The following is an 18,127-nucleotide window of genomic DNA, read 5'->3' as shown; positions in this document are numbered from 1 at the left end:
GTGAGGCTGATGACAGATCTGTCCAGTTTCTCAGCTGCTCAGCCACCACTTGCAGACTGGAAAATGCCTTGAGCAAAAAGGTAGAGCCAAATGTCACGCCAAATTTGCTCTCATTTCTGAGTTTCTTTTGTGTCTGTGATCTTAGTCCTGCAAATCCTCACTAGCATGGTAGTTTTCTGATGCGCTAAAATACACTAAAAATATTTTATGGGCCGGGCGCGGTGGCTCACACCTGTCATCCCAGCACTTTGGGAGGCTGAGGCAGGTGGATCACCTGCTGTCAGGAGTTCGAGACCAGCCTAGCCGACATGGAGAAACTCATCTCTACTAAAAATACAAAAATTAGCCAGGCATGGTAGCGTGCGCCTGTAATCCCAGCTACTCAGGAGGCTGAGGCAAGAGAATCCCTTAAACCTGGGAGGCGAAGGTTGCAGTGAGCTGAGATCGCGCCACTGTTCTCCAGCCTGAGTAACAGAGCGAGACTCCCTCTCAAAAAAAAAAAAAAAAAAAAAAAAAAAGGCCAGGCGCAATGGCTCAAGCCTGTAATCCCAGCACTTTGGGAAGCCGACGCGGGCGGATCATGAGGTCAGGAGATCAAGACCATCCTGGCTAACATAGTGGAACCCTATCTCTACTAAAAAAAATACAAAAAATTAGCTGGGCATGGTGGCGGGCACCTGTAGTCTCAGCTACTTGGGAGGCTGAGGCAGGAGAATGGCGTGAACCCGGGAGGCAGAGCTTGTAGAGAGCCAAGATCGTGCCACTGCACTCCAGTCTGGGCGACAGAGCAAGACTGTCAAAAAAAAAAAAAAAAAGAAAAAGAAAAAGGAAAATTTTAGGCAGCATTTTTATTTATTCTCACTGGGGAGATTCATCAGAAACAAGCAGTCCTGCCACAGCCAGAAATAAAGCTCCTTAGCAGTGTATCCTATCTCTGTAATACCTGTGCTGTCTCCACTCTGTTACCATAACCCTGCCTCTCCTTCCCTACACACACATCTTGTGTCTGGAATTTTTATGTCATTTTGTAATTAAATACATAAAACCACTATTTTAAAATCAATCCTTGTTTAGATTCTCTCGTAAGCTTTACTGATTTATTTAATCATTATTGCTTCTTGAATCTCACTACTTCTGTATTTATATTAGTTCTTAGTTATATTCTTTAGTAGTTTTTTTTTCTTTTTTTCCAGTGAATATCTCTAAGTATTAAAGTTTCAGAATCATTTTGTGTCGGAAAATATATTTATTTCATTGATTAATGATTGGCCATTTGATTATAGGTGAATAACTGATAACTGATTACTGATTAATAACTTGGTTATAGAATTCTAGATCCAATATTCTTGTCCCTCATCACTCTGAGGACTTGACTTTGTTTTCTCGAATCCAATATTGCTTGTGAGAAATGTGATGTTAATCTGATTTTTCACATTTTTCTAGGTAATCATATTTTTGTTTATGATAACTTTTAGGATTTTTCCTTATGCTTTTTGTTTTATTTTTTAAAATGTCTAGAACTCACTGAGCATTTTGAAACAGAGACTTCTGTCTTTCTTAAAATCTAGGAAATTCTAAGCAATTATATCATTAAATATTGTCTCTTCATCATTCTATTTGTCTCTCTATTTTTTAAAGAAATATAGCAGATTTATTGATATTCTTTATTAAAATTCCCTTTAAAAATTAAACTGTATTATTTTGATAAGCTGTTTCTTCCACTAAATATAGCATTTCTCATATGAATTATCTTCTATAATACTACTTTTATTTTATTTATTTTATTTTATTTTTTGAGGTGCAGTCTCACTCTGTTGCCCAGGCTGGAGTGCAATGGTGTGATCTCGGCTCATTGCAACCTCCGCCTCCCGGGTTCAAGTGATTCTCCTGCCTCAGCTTCCTGAGTAGCTGGGATTACAGGCACGTGCCACCACACCCAGCTAATTTTTGTATTTTAGTGGAGCCAGGGTTTCACCACATTGGCCAGGCTGGTCTCGAGCTCCTGACCTCAAAGGACCTGCCTGCCTCAGCTTCCCGAAGTGCTGGGATTACAGGCATCAGCCACCACGCCTGGCCTACCATATTTATTTTTATTGTTAAAATGTTTTATCCCAATTTTATTTCTTGTTGTTTTTTTTTTCCAATTGCATTTTTTTAGAGATTTTTCTTTTTCATGTTTTTTTGAGACAGAGTCTTGCTTTGTTTCCCAGACTGGAGTGCAGTGGCGTGATCATGGCTCACTGTAGCCTCAAACTCCTGGACTCGAGGTGTCTTCCTGCCTCAGCATCCCCAGCAGCTATAGCTGGGACTACAGGTGCATGCCACCACACCTGGCTAATTTTAAACTTTTTCTTCTGGAGAGATAGGATCTCGCTATGTTGACCTGACTGATTTCAAACTTCTGGCCTGAAGTGATCCTCCTACCTTGAACTCCCAGAGTGCTAGGATTACAGGTGTGAGCCACGGTGCGTGACCTGGTTTTTCTAACACATTAATTTTTTCTTTTCTTTTTTCTTTTACTTTTTTTTTTTTAGATGGAGTTTCGCTCTTGTTGCCCTGGCTGGGGTGCAATGGTGCAATCTCAGCTCACTGCAACCTCCGCCTCCCGGGTTCGAGCTATTCTTCTGCCTCCTGAGTAGCTGGGACTACAGGCACATGCCACCACACCCAGCTAATTTTTGTATTTTTTAGTAGAGACCAGGTTTTGCCATGTTGGCCAGACTGGTCTCAAACTCCTGACCTCAGATGATCTACCCACCTCGGCCTCCCAAAGTGCTGGGATTATAGGCGTGAGCCACTGTGCCTGGCCACATTAATCTTTTCTTAGCATTTTTAATTGACAAAAATTGTATATATTTATAGTGTATAACATGATATTTTGAAATATGTATATATTGTGGAATGGCTAAATGGAACTAATTAACATATATATTACCTCATTGGTGCCCTATTTCCTTTTTTTTTTTTTTTTTTTTTTTTTGAGACAGTGGTTCAAGAGATTCTCCCACCTCAGCCTCCTGAGTAGCTGGGACTACAGGCATGTGGCACCATGCTGGGCTAATTTTTGTATTTTTAATAGAGATGGGGTTTCACCATGTTGGCAAGGCTGGTCTCGAACTCCTGACCTCAAGTGATCTACCTGCCTTGGCCTCCCAAAGTGCTGAGATTACAGGTGTGAGCCACCGTGCCTGGCCCCCATTTCCTTTTAATTAGATACTAGACTGTTTAAACACCATATATTTGTACACTTAAGTTGAGTTCTTGCAGTTGTGCTTCTAGAAGAATTTTTCAGAAGGATGTGCTTAAATATATTATTATTAAAAATGTAAGAGTCTCCACTATGTGCTATATTGTGAGCAAACCCAAATCAATTCTCAATCTTTGTTGTCAAGAAAATTAAAATCAAATGTTTCAGGAAGAAAAACAGTATGAAATGAACAAACAAAAAAGTCTACCTACATTTTTTGTGAATCCATTCACAGGCATGGAATTATCTGGAAAAATGACCCCAGGGAGATTTGCAGAAGATCACCTGAGCCCCCATTTATGACAAATCTTAATGAAATGTCATCACATCTTAAACTTATTGGACTCTTGCCCCGTAGTTTTTCTGATGGATGGGTGGTTGTCTACATACATGAAGACCATTTATCTTATTCTGAAAGGTGTGGAAAGCACTAGCTCCTTGTTTGCACGTGTGTTCTCACAGTTCTCTTTGTCCAGACCAGGTACACTGCAGCCAAAGACAGCGTGGTTCAGTTCTTCTTTTACCAGCCCATCAGTCATCAGTGGAGACAAACTGACTTCTTTCCCTGCACTGTGACGTGTGGAGGAGGTGAGGCCCAGACTTTGTTCATGAATATTTAGAGCTCAGAGTTAGATAAATTACACATTTACATTTTTGAAGCTGATTTTAAAATTGGTGTGGTGATTAGAGATGTCTCATCACACAGCACCTTACTTAGCAGCCTGAATGCAATCGTGTTAATGAAGAAGATGCATTTGCCTTTATTCTTGAAGACAGGTGCAAAACTGAATTTGGAAAACACCTTTTACTTTTAGCAAAAAAAAGAAAAAAAACTGTAAAAAAATTTGTTTGCATGTGTTACTGCATTTCTCTTCTTGATTGCCCTTAAAGTATGTATTATTTTTAATTTTCTATGAAAAATCTGAGAAGCAGAAAGATGGAGTGACTTGCCCAGCCTGGTTGAGTCAATGGGTGTGTTGGTTCTAACGTTAGATTTACAACTTTTCTGTCCTCAGGTGCAAGACTATATAAGCTTATTAAAAAGAGAAAGGGTCCCTACTAAGTGTTAAGGGGAAAGCCCTGCTTATTGTCTGCTTAGTTCAAGGTCTTTTTTTTTTTTTTTTTTTTTGAGACAGAGTCTTGCTCTGTCGCCCAGGCTGGAGTGCCGTGGCCAAATCTCGGCTCACTGCAACCTCCGCCTCCCAGGTTTAAGCGATTCTCGTGCCTCAGCCTCCTGAGTAGCTGGGATTACAGGTGTCTGCCACCATGCCTGGCTAATTTTTGTATTTTTAGTAAAGACAGGTTTCACCATGTTGGCCAGGCTGGTCTCGAACTCCCAACCTCAAGTGATCTACCTACCTTGGCCTCCCAAAGTGCTGGGATTACAGGCGTGAGCCACTGCGCCTGGCCTTTTTCAAGGTTTTCATAGTCGGTTGAGGAAGGTTTGGGGACAAGTGTAATCCAGAGCTCCACACACACGCTACAAAAGCAGCATCTTTCATGCTCCGGTGGAAGATAATTGTCCATTTGATATGGAGAACTGGTAACTCTCTGGAGCAAATGAGGAGGCAACTAGAGCTACTGTCAAAATAATTCTTTTTTTCTGAACTGACCTTTTAAATCAAAGAATAAATGCATGCAACCCAGGAACCATGACCTACTAGAATAGGGATTTAGTTGAAGCTTCCCCTTAGAGTACCAGGCAGTGGTACTAGGTGTTTACCATGTGTCAAGCCATAGGTTAGATGCTCATAATCACATTTATTCTTCAAGAAACCCCTAAGGAAGGTCTCTTTTATTCCTGTCTTATGCATGAACAAACTGACATTTAGAAAGTGTAAAGAGCACACAGTAGTATGTTGTTCAGCTAGTAAACTGTGCAGCTAGGATCTGATGCCAGGTCTGCTTGATATCAGAGTCATGCTCTAAATGACTTTGCCCTTTGCCTCCCCTAAACCTCCTACTACACCTGGGACCAGATCAGGGTATGCTGACTCAGGTATGGTCTTGTTTGAAGAGATAGAATAAATCCTTCTCCAGCCCGGGCTAGCTCCACATCTTTTCAATCCTTGAAGCCTACGGCGTATCAATTTACTTAGAGTCAGAAACTGGCCTTTCTCCTTTAAACTACAGGTATATGAAGGAGGGCTCTTCAGTCAGTGCCAGCTTGCTGTGAATATGCAGGCAGATGTCTCTCTTCTGGAATTTAGGCTCCCCCTGAAACAACAGGGCAGGCACTTTTATGGGAAGCACTGGGCAGCCCAGGCCCAAGAAAAAGTTTACGTCCCTGGAAATGGAAGAGAAGACTGAATAGTGCCACAGAAAGAAAGTACAAGTGAATCTCCCCAGTTCTCCAGCTAGTTCCTCCCAGGGCCAGGGTTGAGGCAATAGACCACGTGATGATGATCCTGCAGCAGGTGATTCTCACAGTGGGCTTCCTGGACCTGCAGCATCAGCATCTCCTGGGAACTAACTAGACATGTAGATTCTCAGGCCCCACCACAGACCTACTGAGTCAGAAACCCCAGAGTGTGGCTCATCCTCCAGGAGATGATGGTACACACTCCACTTTGAGAACCATCGCCTCTTTAAGCCAGTGTCTTTGGATCGCAGCTGGAGCCATATTGCCATCACTATTTTTGCCGTATCTGTGTTATTCCTGCACTGTTATTTACTAAAGGATTTTTCTTTAAGGGAGCATTTATTCAACTTAAATAAACATATTCACAAAAAGAATTTAATAGTACTGCTATAAGTGGAAATCTATCCCTTGTCACAAATAGAGCACAATCACAAAATTAATAGTGAAAACAAACCAGTGGAGTAAGTCATCTTCAAGTTTCTACCAGCTCTGACATTCATTCAGTTTATTTTCAATTCCTCCTAAATTTTCTTGAATGTTATAAGCATTTTTATGAGGCAAAGGTTCCTTTACATCTTTGAGTCACTTATGACTCTTTGGGTACTCTTACTCTGCAGAAAAACAAACATCTCTCTCTCTTTTTTGTTTGTTTGTTTGTTTTAGAGGCAGGTCTCACTAAGTTGCCCAGGCTAGACTCAAACTCCTGGGCTCAAGCGATCCTCCAGCCTCAGCTTCCCAAGTAGCTGGAACTACAGGCATGTGCCACCATGCCTGGCTAATTTTTAAAATATTTTGTAGGGGTGGCATCTCACTATGTTGCCCAGGCTGGTCTCCAACTGGTGGGCCCAAGCCATCCTCCCACCCCAGCCTCTCAAGTAGCTGGGAGTGCAGGCATGTGCCACCATGCCTGGCTCAAACATCTATTTTTTTTAATTTTATTTCTTTGTTCTTACACATAGTCATTCAGAGAGACATTCACATTTGGATCCATAAGATAAAAGACACTTTCTACTCCAGAAGAGACATTTTATAGTGGGATTCAGCTTAGTCCAGTTGATTAAATTCTTGGGAAGCAAATAGGTGTTTCTCATACTTGGGTGCCCATGGAAAGACATAGTCCTGCTGGAACTATAAATGTGCATGAGCACTTAGCAGTGAGATTGTCTCCAAAGATAGCAGTGGATGTAAGAGCAGAAGGGAGATTTTAGGCTGCTTTTGGGGTGCCTGCCATTTTCTGTACACTGGCAGAGTTTCAGTACATTTGTTCAAGATATAGAAAGGCAATCTGCCTGATTTCTTTTGCTTTTTGCTATCTCTAAACTGTGATAAAACAAAAGAGGAAAATTAATTGTCTCTCCCCAAATTATAAACACCTGTATATGCCCTGTTTTCATTTAGAAGTCTATTTCTGTTTAGAACAAAGATTTTTTTTTTCTGACTCAAGGAGCTGTAATCTCATTTTGTACTTGTTTTGGGGAAAATAAAACACACACATAAAACCCACAAGGAAAGCATTACCAAAATTTAATTATATTAGTAATCAAATCTGTGTGATGTGTGTGAATGGAATTTCAGAGTTTTTTGGATAATTAAGAAAATTAGTTCATCGGTCTCTAAGGTACCGGGGGTACTTGAATGGACTTTCCTAGTCCCGTCTGTAATCGTCGATGTGAGACACTTGAGATCAATCTGCAGAAAGTACCTAGATTGCCATTGCCATCTGATATCGTTGACTTTCTGGCAGATATTGGCACCCAAGTAACATTTTATTGACTCCATTTGGATTTTCATTCTTGCGGTTTCGACCTTGCTTTTTATAATGCATACCAGTCCGTCCTTCTGCACTCAGCTTACATCCAAGCCATGTCTTGTAGAAAGCTGTCTAGTGGTTTATAAAATCAGATTCCTCTTGACAATCAGGACTTTAAATGTATTTTTAGATCTTTAGACCAACTGGCAGAGGCAGAGTGCTTGGCTTTGGGTATTTTTTCTTTCGTAAAGAGCTCATTCTAGTTTTGAAAAATTACCTTTTTTTTTGAAAAAGTTTAACTTAACAAGACACTTATGTAGTGACAGGAAACTTGGAATCAGGTCTTTCAGGAAACAGAAGCATCATTTTGTGACTTGCTTTTTAAATTTATAGCACTCATCTATTTGCAATGTTCACTTTCCTCAGAAACTCTACAAATTAGATTTAATAGAATCAGGAATAAGTCTTCATTCCTTCCGTTTGAGGGCTTGTGAGACGAGGGCGGGGGAGTGACATAGGGGGATGGATTTTGTTCCTTTTTGTATAGACAATGCTTAATTCCCCATTTGGAAAGCTTATTGGTATTGCAGGTGCCTGTGGCATCCCAGGGGAGCAGAGGAGTGAAATGTGGTACTGTGTATGCAAATCATAAAATGTTATGAAAGAAATATTCAACCCAGCAACCACCCAGCACAAGGGTTGTTCTCAAAAACATGATGTTGAATGAAAAAAGTGGAAAACGGAACAAGATTTAAAACACATTATCATTTATTAGGTTAAAAACAGATACACAAAAAAACAACATTACATAAGACAGTTGCATATTTAAGGACATATCAACAACAAGTCAAAATAGGTGTGTTGCGGGGATTGGAATGTGAGTGTCAATAAGGGAAGAAGAGAGATTATGCAGAAATGAGAGAAGGGCCTTGCACAGTGCCATGGTGACAATGAGGAGAAAAGACAATGAGCCGAGGAGAATGAATAACTCACCTGCACCTGGGCTGGAAACAGTTCTTAAGAGGAGACTATTGTAATTTTTTAGTTCGAAGTGCTGAGAATACCACAGTCGGTACTAATTGTGGTTCTCAATTTTGGCCACGCATTTTAGTCATCTGAGAAGAACCTGAGAATCTTTTTTAAAAGGTGCTGTTTTCCTGGATCCCGGCCACAGGACTTCTGACTTAATTGGACCATGAAGGAACCTGGGCATTAGAGTATATTAAAAGCTCCCATGTGGTTCTGTTATAGAGTCAGGGTTGAGAACCACTGAGTTAAGTTTCTTAAAGAGGAAAAAGTGTGTGGCAAGTGATAACTCTGCCAAGTAAAAATGAAACGGATGCAATATTCAGACTTTCCTTTTCTAACACTTTAGGTTATCAGCTCAATTCTGCTGAATGTGTGGATATCCGCTTGAAGAGGGTAGTTCCTGACCATTATTGTCACTACTACCCTGAAAATGTAAAACCAAAACCAAAACTGAAGGAATGCAGCATGGATCCCTGCCCATCAAGGTTTGTGTCATTGTCCACACCCTTTTTACTTCAAAAAGAAACAAATCAGCTTCAACTGAGACTGATCAATCTTTGCAGGGCAATACATTTCCGTTTCCTGACTTTGTCTACTGGGGGCAGGTGCCCACATTCACATTTGTAACTATGGTGCATAGGAATTAGGACACATTCATTAGGAATGGAAGTCTAGCTTTCTCTTGTCGTGGGCTATGTGTTCCTAAGTTTTTTTATAATGAACCTTTTTGAACATCTCCTGCTCTCTTCATCCAAGTAAAATGTCTAGTCCATCTGCCAATCATAAATATCTTTCACTCACCATTTTAGCTTTTAAACTGGGTCACCCATTATCATGTTTTGGCTTTTGAAGTATTCATATTAAATTCAGTATGAATAATGCATTGTGCAAGGAAGTAAAAAGTTTTAATGCCAAAGCAAAAAAAGCTATGTGTAAACTATCCTATTGCATAATTTAGTACCTGCTGACTTGGATTGCCTGGGGAAGTTTCCTGGCTTACTACAATACCTTAAAATAACAGAACAATATCAAGTCCCAGAATCCTCCAGATATCTGCCAGCTGGCTTAGGAAGAAGTGTGCAAGTGGAAAAGGAAGCGTTCTCAGTGGATTTCATTTCCTGTTACTAAACTGCCCATTTCCTGTAAGCCTGGTTGAACGTAATTATTAATAGAGACCTTTCAAAGGACAAATTCTGTGAAATAAAGTGATTTTCTGAAGATCCTACAAATACAACAGTGTGTTAATATCACTAATATATTAAGAGAGTAATGATTATAAAAAGGAATAAATTTATCGAAATTGCATGGTACTTTTTTCCTTTGATTAATATACTGCTAGTTTAGTTTTCTATATTTTCAAATAGAACTGGGGAATTTGTGTCGTAGATGTTCTTGACAACTAAAGAGATGGTGGCTGAATTTTTGGGAATGGTTGATAACACTTGATATTTTTAGTTTTCAGTTTGGAAGAGCTCTGTCTCTTGGGATGTGAAATATTATATTCATCAATTAATGAATGTGTTAATTTATTATAGAAGTGATATTCTCACAATGATTTCATTTGTAGTGATGGATTTAAAGAGATAATGCCCTATGACCACTTCCAACCTCTTCCTCGGTGAGTTATATGTTTCCTTTTCCTTTTTGCAATTTAAGTAGTTTGCAAGGAACTGTAGCATCTGTAGCAGTAGCCTAAAATGTACGAGAGTTAGATATTAAATACTTTATAGAGCTAAGGGAAAACAGACTTCTACTCAATAATAGGAAAAATCTTTCTAAGAATTAGGTGGAATAGACTGCCTCAAAAGATGATGTTTCCCATCGCTAGAGCTGTCAAGCGTATCTTGGACAACTGAGTATTATAGCAGGAGCTCAAGTGTTGCAATTAATCAGAAATTTTAATCCCCTTTTATACCAAGATGAGTAGTATGGTCCTTCCTGACTCTGAGGTTCTGTGATTCTCTAATAATATTGTCCATTAGTATTTTACAGTTTAGAGGCAGTTTGAAGATGTAGCCACACTGTATGTTTTAATTGATTTAATTTTCACAATGGTCTTATGAAGGGTAAATAGGGAAGGTATATTATTCCCAGTTGACAAAAACCCCAGATGTGAGGAGCTAAGTACCTTGTGACAAGAATTTGTGTGTGGCAGTTAAGAATAAAGTCTTGGCCGGGCATGGTGGCACATGCCTGTAATCCCAGCACTTTGGGAAGTTAAGGCGGGCGGATTACTTGAGGTCAGGAGTTCAAGACCAGCCTGGCCAACATGGTGAAACCCCATCTCTACTAAAACGTACAAAAATTAGCCAGGCGTGGTGGCAGGTGCCTGTAATCCCAGCTACATGGGAGGCTGAAGCAGGAGAATAGCTTGAACCCAGGAGGCAGAGGTTGCAGTGAGCCAAGATCTTGCCACTGCACTCTAGCCTGGGTGACAGAAAGAGACTCCATCTTAAAAAAATAAATTAATTAATTAAAATTTTAAAAAAGCTGGGCACGGTGGCTCATGCTTGTAATCCCAGCACTTTGGGATGCCGAGGCAGGCAGATCACGAGGTCAGGAGTTCTGGATTAGCCTGGCCAACATTGTGAAACCCTGTCTATACTAAAAATACAAAAATTAGCCAGGCGTGATGGTGCATGCCTGTAATCCCAGCTACTAGGGAGGCTGCGGCAGGAGAATTGCTTGAACCCGGGAGGCAGAGGTTGCAGTGAGCCAAGATTGCACCATTGCACTTCAGCCTGGGTGACAGAGCGAGACTCTGTCTCAAAAAAAAAAAAGTGTAAAGTCTTATGACTCCCAGTCCCAGGCTCATTCAGCTGAACCACAACTGATACCTTAAGGCCATACTTTTTGCCACCATCTTTGCAAACTTCAAACAAACAACAAATAAATAATATAATTTTATTTGTTTGCTTTTGAGCTGGGAACATAATCCTTGGACTGCATGTTCCGTATCCTGTGGAGGAGGGATTCAGAGACGGAGCTTTGTGTGTGTAGAGGAATCCATGCATGGAGAGATATTGCAGGTGGAAGAATGGAAGTGCATGTACGCACCAAAACCCAAGGTTATGCAAACTTGTAATCTGTTTGACTGCCCCAAGTGGATTGCCATGGAGTGGTCTCAGGTAAGATTTGAGAATATGCCACTTTTAATTAATTCTCGTATTTTAAGGGATATTTTCTATATGCCCACCGTGGTGCTAGACAGCATGGAGACAAAAAAAAGTGGTAAAGAGCATGGTTCCTACTCCAAAGAGCTTAGGAAGACAGTTGGAGGACGAGGTAAGAAAGATCACAAGCATCATGGTAAGTAAGAATAATTAATATTAAGGACATTAACAATAATATTTCCATACAATTTTCAGCATAATTAATATTAAGTACTGTAAAGAACAAATCTGTAAAGAACAAATGTTGAAGCAGAGTCAATCAAGAAGTATTTGTTGCCCTTGTGGTGCCTAATCCATCTTTGAATAATTTAAACAAGCAAGAATTAAAATTTAAATTGTTTAAATTCTTTGAAGAATGTAAGCAAGCAAGAACCTGAGAAACATCACTGGGTTAGGGCTAGTGTTAGGGAGATGGCCAAACAGAAATGGCTGAGCAAAGGCAGTAATGACAAGAAGTGACTCAAAGTTGAAGATTTGAAGAGGTGACCCATGTTATAAGAATTGGGAGATTAAATTGGAAATGCTGACACGACATGAAAGTGTGTGTCCTTGATCCAGTAGCTACTAAGAACCTTCACAATTTTTGTGAAGACATAATTTATTTTAAGTAATTGAGGCAAGATAGCCTAACATTGGGAAAGACCAGAGGCGGGCAGCCTATTTAGAAATCATCTGTGGGGTCAAGTTGTGTGAAAAAAGAAAAGAGAAGAAGGAAAACACCCCAGAGGTATAACAAGGTTCATGTCAAATTAGCGTAGTTTTCACTTTCTAAAGAGATGACTGAGTAAGCCTCCAGAACAAATAAAATGCAGCTGGATTAGTCAAAGATGAAAAATGCAGACATTGGTATTTAATAATTTAATCTTAATCCTTTAATTTTCTAGACAGTGAGATGTAGTTGACTCAAGTTTCTCCAGCTTTCTTAAGTGATTTCCACACACTTAGTTCATCATATACGTGCATTAATATACCTATTCATGTATTTATTCAGTGGGTCAGCTACCGTGCTAACAAGTATATACAACTTGCTCCTACCACCCAAAAGCTTAGAATCTAGTTGCACAGACATGCATGCAAACAAAGTTGTGATACAGTATTGTATTGTGCATGAGTAGTGTCATGTGCCCAGTACTTCAGAGGCACAAGGTAGAATGATTCACTCCACCTGAAGGTGTCAGGAAAGCTTCAGAAAAGAGGTAGCACTTGAACCTGAAGGACAAGTGAACGTCAGGTAAAGACCATAGCAATCTTTTTCTGATATCCCCAGACTAAACATCATCACCCTGTAAGAACTTTATTCAAACTTGCTAGGGAAGAAGTTACCGATTAATTTTTGGTCACATACTCCCTAAAAAGAAGATTAGAGAATTACGTATTTCTTCATATATATTTAAGTTGACATCTGAAATTTCCTATCACAAGTTTAAATAATTACAAAGAATATCATTTCAACATGTTGTGAATGTTGACATTTTAAAATAAGAGTGTTGCAGCATTCAAAAAAATCTGTCTAGTGGAATTTAAATGCCATGATAATTTCTGTCTTTGCCATCTTTCGTTTAAAAAATACAGGGGCGAGCTCTTCTTTAACAATTTGGATGTTGTGCATATTTCTCCCTTTGAACTCACATTTGCAATCTTCTCTCCCCACAGAATTTTATTCTAATATAATGCATTTTTATGCTTTAAAGTCTTTTTTAATTACACTATTCTACTTCTCTCCAAGAAAATACATATGATCATTGAAATTAATTTATTTTACTTTCCTGTGGCCATAAGGCCCTAAATATTTAAAATATTCCTCTGAATTGAGTTAATTTTAATACACAGTCAAAATAACATATATATATTTCAAAGTTTGGTAAATAAGAATAACACATAAAATTATTTTCATTTGAATACACACTTAGTTCATCATGTACATGCACTAATATATCTTGATAGAAGATAAGTGGAACTTAAAAAATAGTCCATATATTCATCATCAGAATGAGCCATGTGTTCAGCAATGATTTTATTGTTAATTTTTACTATTGGTTTCTTATTTTGTTTTGTTTGGCTTTGCATGTATACACTGGGAAAGCTTGTTCACATAAATCAATAGACCGGGATGGAAGGATTTTATTTTAGCAAGGTCGATGTGTTCCTTGAACTCCTGAGTTATGTGCCAGAATTCATGTGATGGTCTAGCATCAAAAATTATTTTTAAGGGTCTTTCTGCTGGCAATTTAAGTCCTCTTTCTATTTTGTTGAAAGCAAAGAATATCATCTCAGCTGCAAAAGGATTTGTTATCGAGACATCAGGGACTTTCACTTTTTCAGCCCCCAATCAACATTATTTCTACAACTGCAGAGCTTGTTTTCAGCTCTCATAAGTCCTAGCCATATGTTTTATGTTGGCTTTAGAGCTTTTATATCACCCTCCATCCCCATAAATATCATGACTTTATCATTATGTATATTATCAGAATAGAGGATGTTAACTAGCTCTTCTCATTCACCATACTTCACCCTTAATAATACTTTTCACTTTTTTCAAAAATTAAATATATTCTCAGTGATGAGGATTTTCCATCATCGAGGACACATGCAGCTCCACAGAGGAGTTCTGGAACTGTTGTAAACACTGACAGTGCCATTGGGGGAAGTGTCCGGCTTCCCAGAAGGGTGGTTTAAAAGGAGAGGGTACTCCTTTGGATTAACCAGTTGTGGTACAGTTATATCTTGTACTGTTTTCTTTCTCTTTGGGTGAATTTTTTTTCTTTCTTGGCTAAAACAGCCACTCAATATTATATATATCTCAAATTGATAAATTTGGGGGTAGGTGAGTCAATTTTCCAAAAACAGGGTAATCTCAAGCTTCACTGAACTCATTAAAGTATTTGTTCAGTGGTTTCAAGAGTGGCATCATGAACTAGAGAGATTTCCCAATATTCTGCCTGATGTGTGTACACTGAGAAAAGCCTCCATATCCTTGAAACATATCTTTGAAACTTGTCCCTAGCAATACCCAGGTACAAAGTGCTTAGGGGGTCAGAAAATAATTTTCAAGCTCCTTAAAGCGGTAGCTTGGCCATGGCTTTGGCAATAGATGGCTCTGGGAGGAAATTCCACTCTGCCTGTTAGGAACTGTGTGACCTTGAGCAAGATCCTTAGATGGTGGGTGGTTTGCTTATCTGTTCAATAAGCCTGAAGCTACTGACCTGGAAGTGGGTCAGGAGGATTCATGAGATAACAAATGAAGGAGGTGCCTGTCCCATAGCAGGTAACCAAAGGCAACCAAGAACTCTCAGCCCCTTCCTGGGGTGGATCCAGAATTAGTGGGGTCTGAAGTTTGTACAGATTGGAGAGGACTCCTCAAAAACAAGAATATAAAACACAAATATTAAGTATTGAAGAGAATGTTTATTCAGAATCAAAAAGGAAATGATAAGAAATTACAAATTTTAGAAAGCTGACAACAACCACATTGTGAACTCTGGACTTGATAATATTTAATAATGATATATTAAACCATGTATTAGTTATGTTAATAATGATGTATTAATATGGGTTCATCAGTTGGAACAATGGCACCACACTAAGGCAAGATGTTAATAATAGGGAAAATCATGGGGGAAAAAGGGGTGAAGGGGAAGATTGGGGCTCTCTGTACTGTCTGTTCAATATTTCTGTAAACCCAATATGGTCCTCAAAAAATATAGTCTATCAATTTTTTTGAATGCATACATATATATACTCCCCAACATGCAGATTATATTAGTCCATTCTCACACTGCTATAAAGATACTACCAGAGACTGGTTAATTTATAAATGAAAGAGGTTTAATTGACTCACAGTTCCACATGTCTGGGGAGGCCTCAGGAAACTTACAATGATGGTGGAGGGTGAAGTAGAAGCAAGTACCTTCTTCACAAGGCAGCGGGAGAGGCAGAGAAACCATGAAGAGGGAAGAGCCCTTTATAAAACCATCAGATCTTATGAGAACTCACTCACTATCATGAGACCAGCATGGAGAAAACTGCCCCCATGATCCAATCACCCTCTACCAGGTCCCTCCCACGACAAGTGGGGATTATGGGGATTACAATTCAAGATGAGATTTGGATGGGGACACAGAGCCAAATCATAACAGATAAATTTGAAAAGCTATTCTAGATTTTTATATGACATGAAAACATTCCACTCATAGGCAAGAGTAACTTTCAAATCATAAACAAATAATCCAAGAAAAAAATGCTGACAATACAAACTTCACAAAAATTCAGGAAAAAAAATCATAATGTTATTATTAACTTTAACTGCAGGCAATTATATGTGTATCGGGATACATCTATAGTATTTTTTTCTATAGTATTTGGCTGAATACTCTTTGGTGGCCTCGTTATATGACAGCAGTTTTGCAAGACTGACTTCTATAGACTAGAAAAATAATCCTCTGGCATAATTCATTAGAATTTTATTATATTTTTATTGACAGTTCAGAAAGGTTTCATTCATCTTCAAAAATTATTTTGGGCAGGGTCATGTAAACGTTTAATCAAACTTGAGAAAACGGAACAAGTTTCTTTGATATTTGAGCAGTAAGATTTCAGGGCATTTTTAATTTTCTTGAACTATGATCTCACCTTAAATACTTTTTAAATTGAGAAGTGGAACAAGGTTGTACAAAAGAGGGGCCCTGAAATACAAGCATCACAGAAAATTAGCCTCTGTACCCTTCCTTACATAATATTTGTCTAAAAGTCTTTTGTGTTTAATATTTATGTAGTTCAATGGCTCTCCTTTGCATATGATAAAATAATGCCTTTGTGGTTCTCTTAAAAGAAATGCATTGGCTTCTCTTTTCTTCTTTGAAGTGCACAGTGACTTGTGGCCGAGGGTTACGGTACCGGGTTGTTCTGTGTATTAACCACCGTGGAGAGCATGTTGGGGGCTGCAATCCACAACTGAAGCTACACATCAAAGAAGAATGTGTCATTCCCATCCCGTGTTATAAACCAAAAGGTAAGTCTGTGGTGCACTGTAAATTCAAATCAAATGGTATTTTCCAGCTCCCATTCCAATATTGTAGCATTTCCCTTTCAACTTACTACTTTCTTATAAAAATTGTTTTATTGACAGATTGCAATAGACCTTCCCATCCAGATAAAGAAGTTAGATATATGTGAATTATTCATCTGGAGGGAAAACTGAGCTCCTGTTGATTCAGTACAGATGGAGTAGCTCCTATCTATCTAGTTTTATACTAACATTTCTTGGTGGACATAAAAAAATTAAATACAGTCCCTCCCTTGAAGAAAAAGAAGAAGAATGGCGGGGGGGAGATTAAGAAAGGAGGGGAAGGAAAAGCAGAAGGAGGATGAGAAAGAAGAGCAAGAAACAGAGGAAGAAGTAGAGGAGGAGGAGGAAATTATTCTTTTCCCAAGATTCTCATTCTTCTTTATAGCTACCTCTCCACTGGAGTGTAAGATTTTTGAGGGAGGAATGATGTCATCTTTATCATGTGTACTAATGCATGGAATGAATGAAAACTTCCAGTTCCCAGTGGAGATCTATGGATGCATTTATAATCTCTCCAGTAGTTCACATTTGTTCCACATGAAAGAGCAGAAATGGGTAGCATCCAGGGATAGGAGGATTTGGCATCATCTCTCTGATATATGATCTTCTCTGTACATAATTATTTCCATGTTCTTTAATGTTAACCATCCTCATGAAAAGTATCTTCCATCTTGAAATGGGAGAAAATATTATTCCCAACTATTAGTAAGAAGGACTCATCCTTAGTACTTGAGAGAGGATGGTAAAACTCTCTTTTGTTATTTCTGGGTTCATTATTCATACAAATAGCCTCACAATTAGCCATTCAATAAATATTTTTGAGTATGTCTGTCTTGCAGAAAAATCACTAGTTGCCATGACTGATACAAACATTGACTACATAACTCTATCAGTGAAGTCTTTTTTCCTTCCTTCTGCATTTATGATACTTTCATAGCCACTTTCATAGTGTCCATAGTTTCCTTGAAGCACCCTAAAGTTATTTTTATTTCTCACTTCATAGATAGATTATTCCTTTCTTCACATCAAGGAGGCTTCAAAGGACAGAAAGGGGCAACAGTTTGTTCTTCCATGTCAGATGTAATTGGTAATCATCTCCCTCAACAACTACAACAACAGTAAAAGTTTGAGTAAACTATAACACAGACTCTTTCATCACCCCCAACTTTCTTAACTTTCATGTTATTTGCCTTTCTCTATTAATTTTTGCATTCCATGGGCAAAAATAAAATGTGACCAAAGATAGCAAGCTGATATGGTTGAAGTAAGAGCTTCAATGTATGAACAACAGAAATTGGTATTGATTTATAAAAGGCATTTTTATGTTAACTTTGACAGCATATTCAACTGTATCACATGATCATTTTGGTTGCATTTTAATGATGTATTAATTTTTTAAAAATACAGCAGAAATGTTTAATTCATTCCAGCAGCCACCTAATGTATTGTACTAAGGAACTCAACTTGCATTTGAAAAACATGACTTCTTTATAAATGAAAT

General features: G+C 38.6%; 1 protein-coding gene across 8 annotated transcripts in view; it reads left to right on the top strand.

Moving 5' to 3' along the window:
• ADAMTSL3 (ADAMTS like 3) overlaps positions 1-18,127 on the top strand; it is a 388,590-nt gene that overhangs the window by 226,431 nt on the left and 144,032 nt on the right. For 5 of the 8 annotated variants that reach the window (XR_008513716.2, XM_054531729.2, XM_054531733.2 and 2 more), the window contains 6 exons: positions 3,724-3,835; positions 8,735-8,873; positions 9,956-10,006; positions 11,312-11,516; positions 16,422-16,569; positions 17,630-17,713. Coding sequence is in view for 7 of the 8 variants with exons in the window: in XM_054531729.2 (XP_054387704.1) it covers positions 3,724-3,835; positions 8,735-8,873; positions 9,956-10,006; positions 11,312-11,516; positions 16,422-16,569; positions 17,630-17,713 (739 nt within the window). In the remaining variant the exon portion in view is untranslated. The remainder of the gene's footprint in view (positions 1-3,723; positions 3,836-8,734; positions 8,874-9,955; positions 10,007-11,311; positions 11,517-16,421; positions 16,570-17,629; positions 17,714-18,127) is intronic. The other 3 variants (XM_024232567.3, XM_024232568.3, XM_063716271.1) reach the window with 1 other exon arrangement.

Source organism: Pongo abelii, chromosome 16, assembly GCF_028885655.2.
Source record: "Pongo abelii isolate AG06213 chromosome 16, NHGRI_mPonAbe1-v2.0_pri, whole genome shotgun sequence".
Taxonomy (NCBI): Eukaryota; Metazoa; Chordata; class Mammalia; order Primates; family Hominidae; genus Pongo; species Pongo abelii.
The sequence above is the reverse complement of the archived record's forward strand: the minus strand, read 5'-3'. Positions and strand labels throughout refer to the sequence as shown.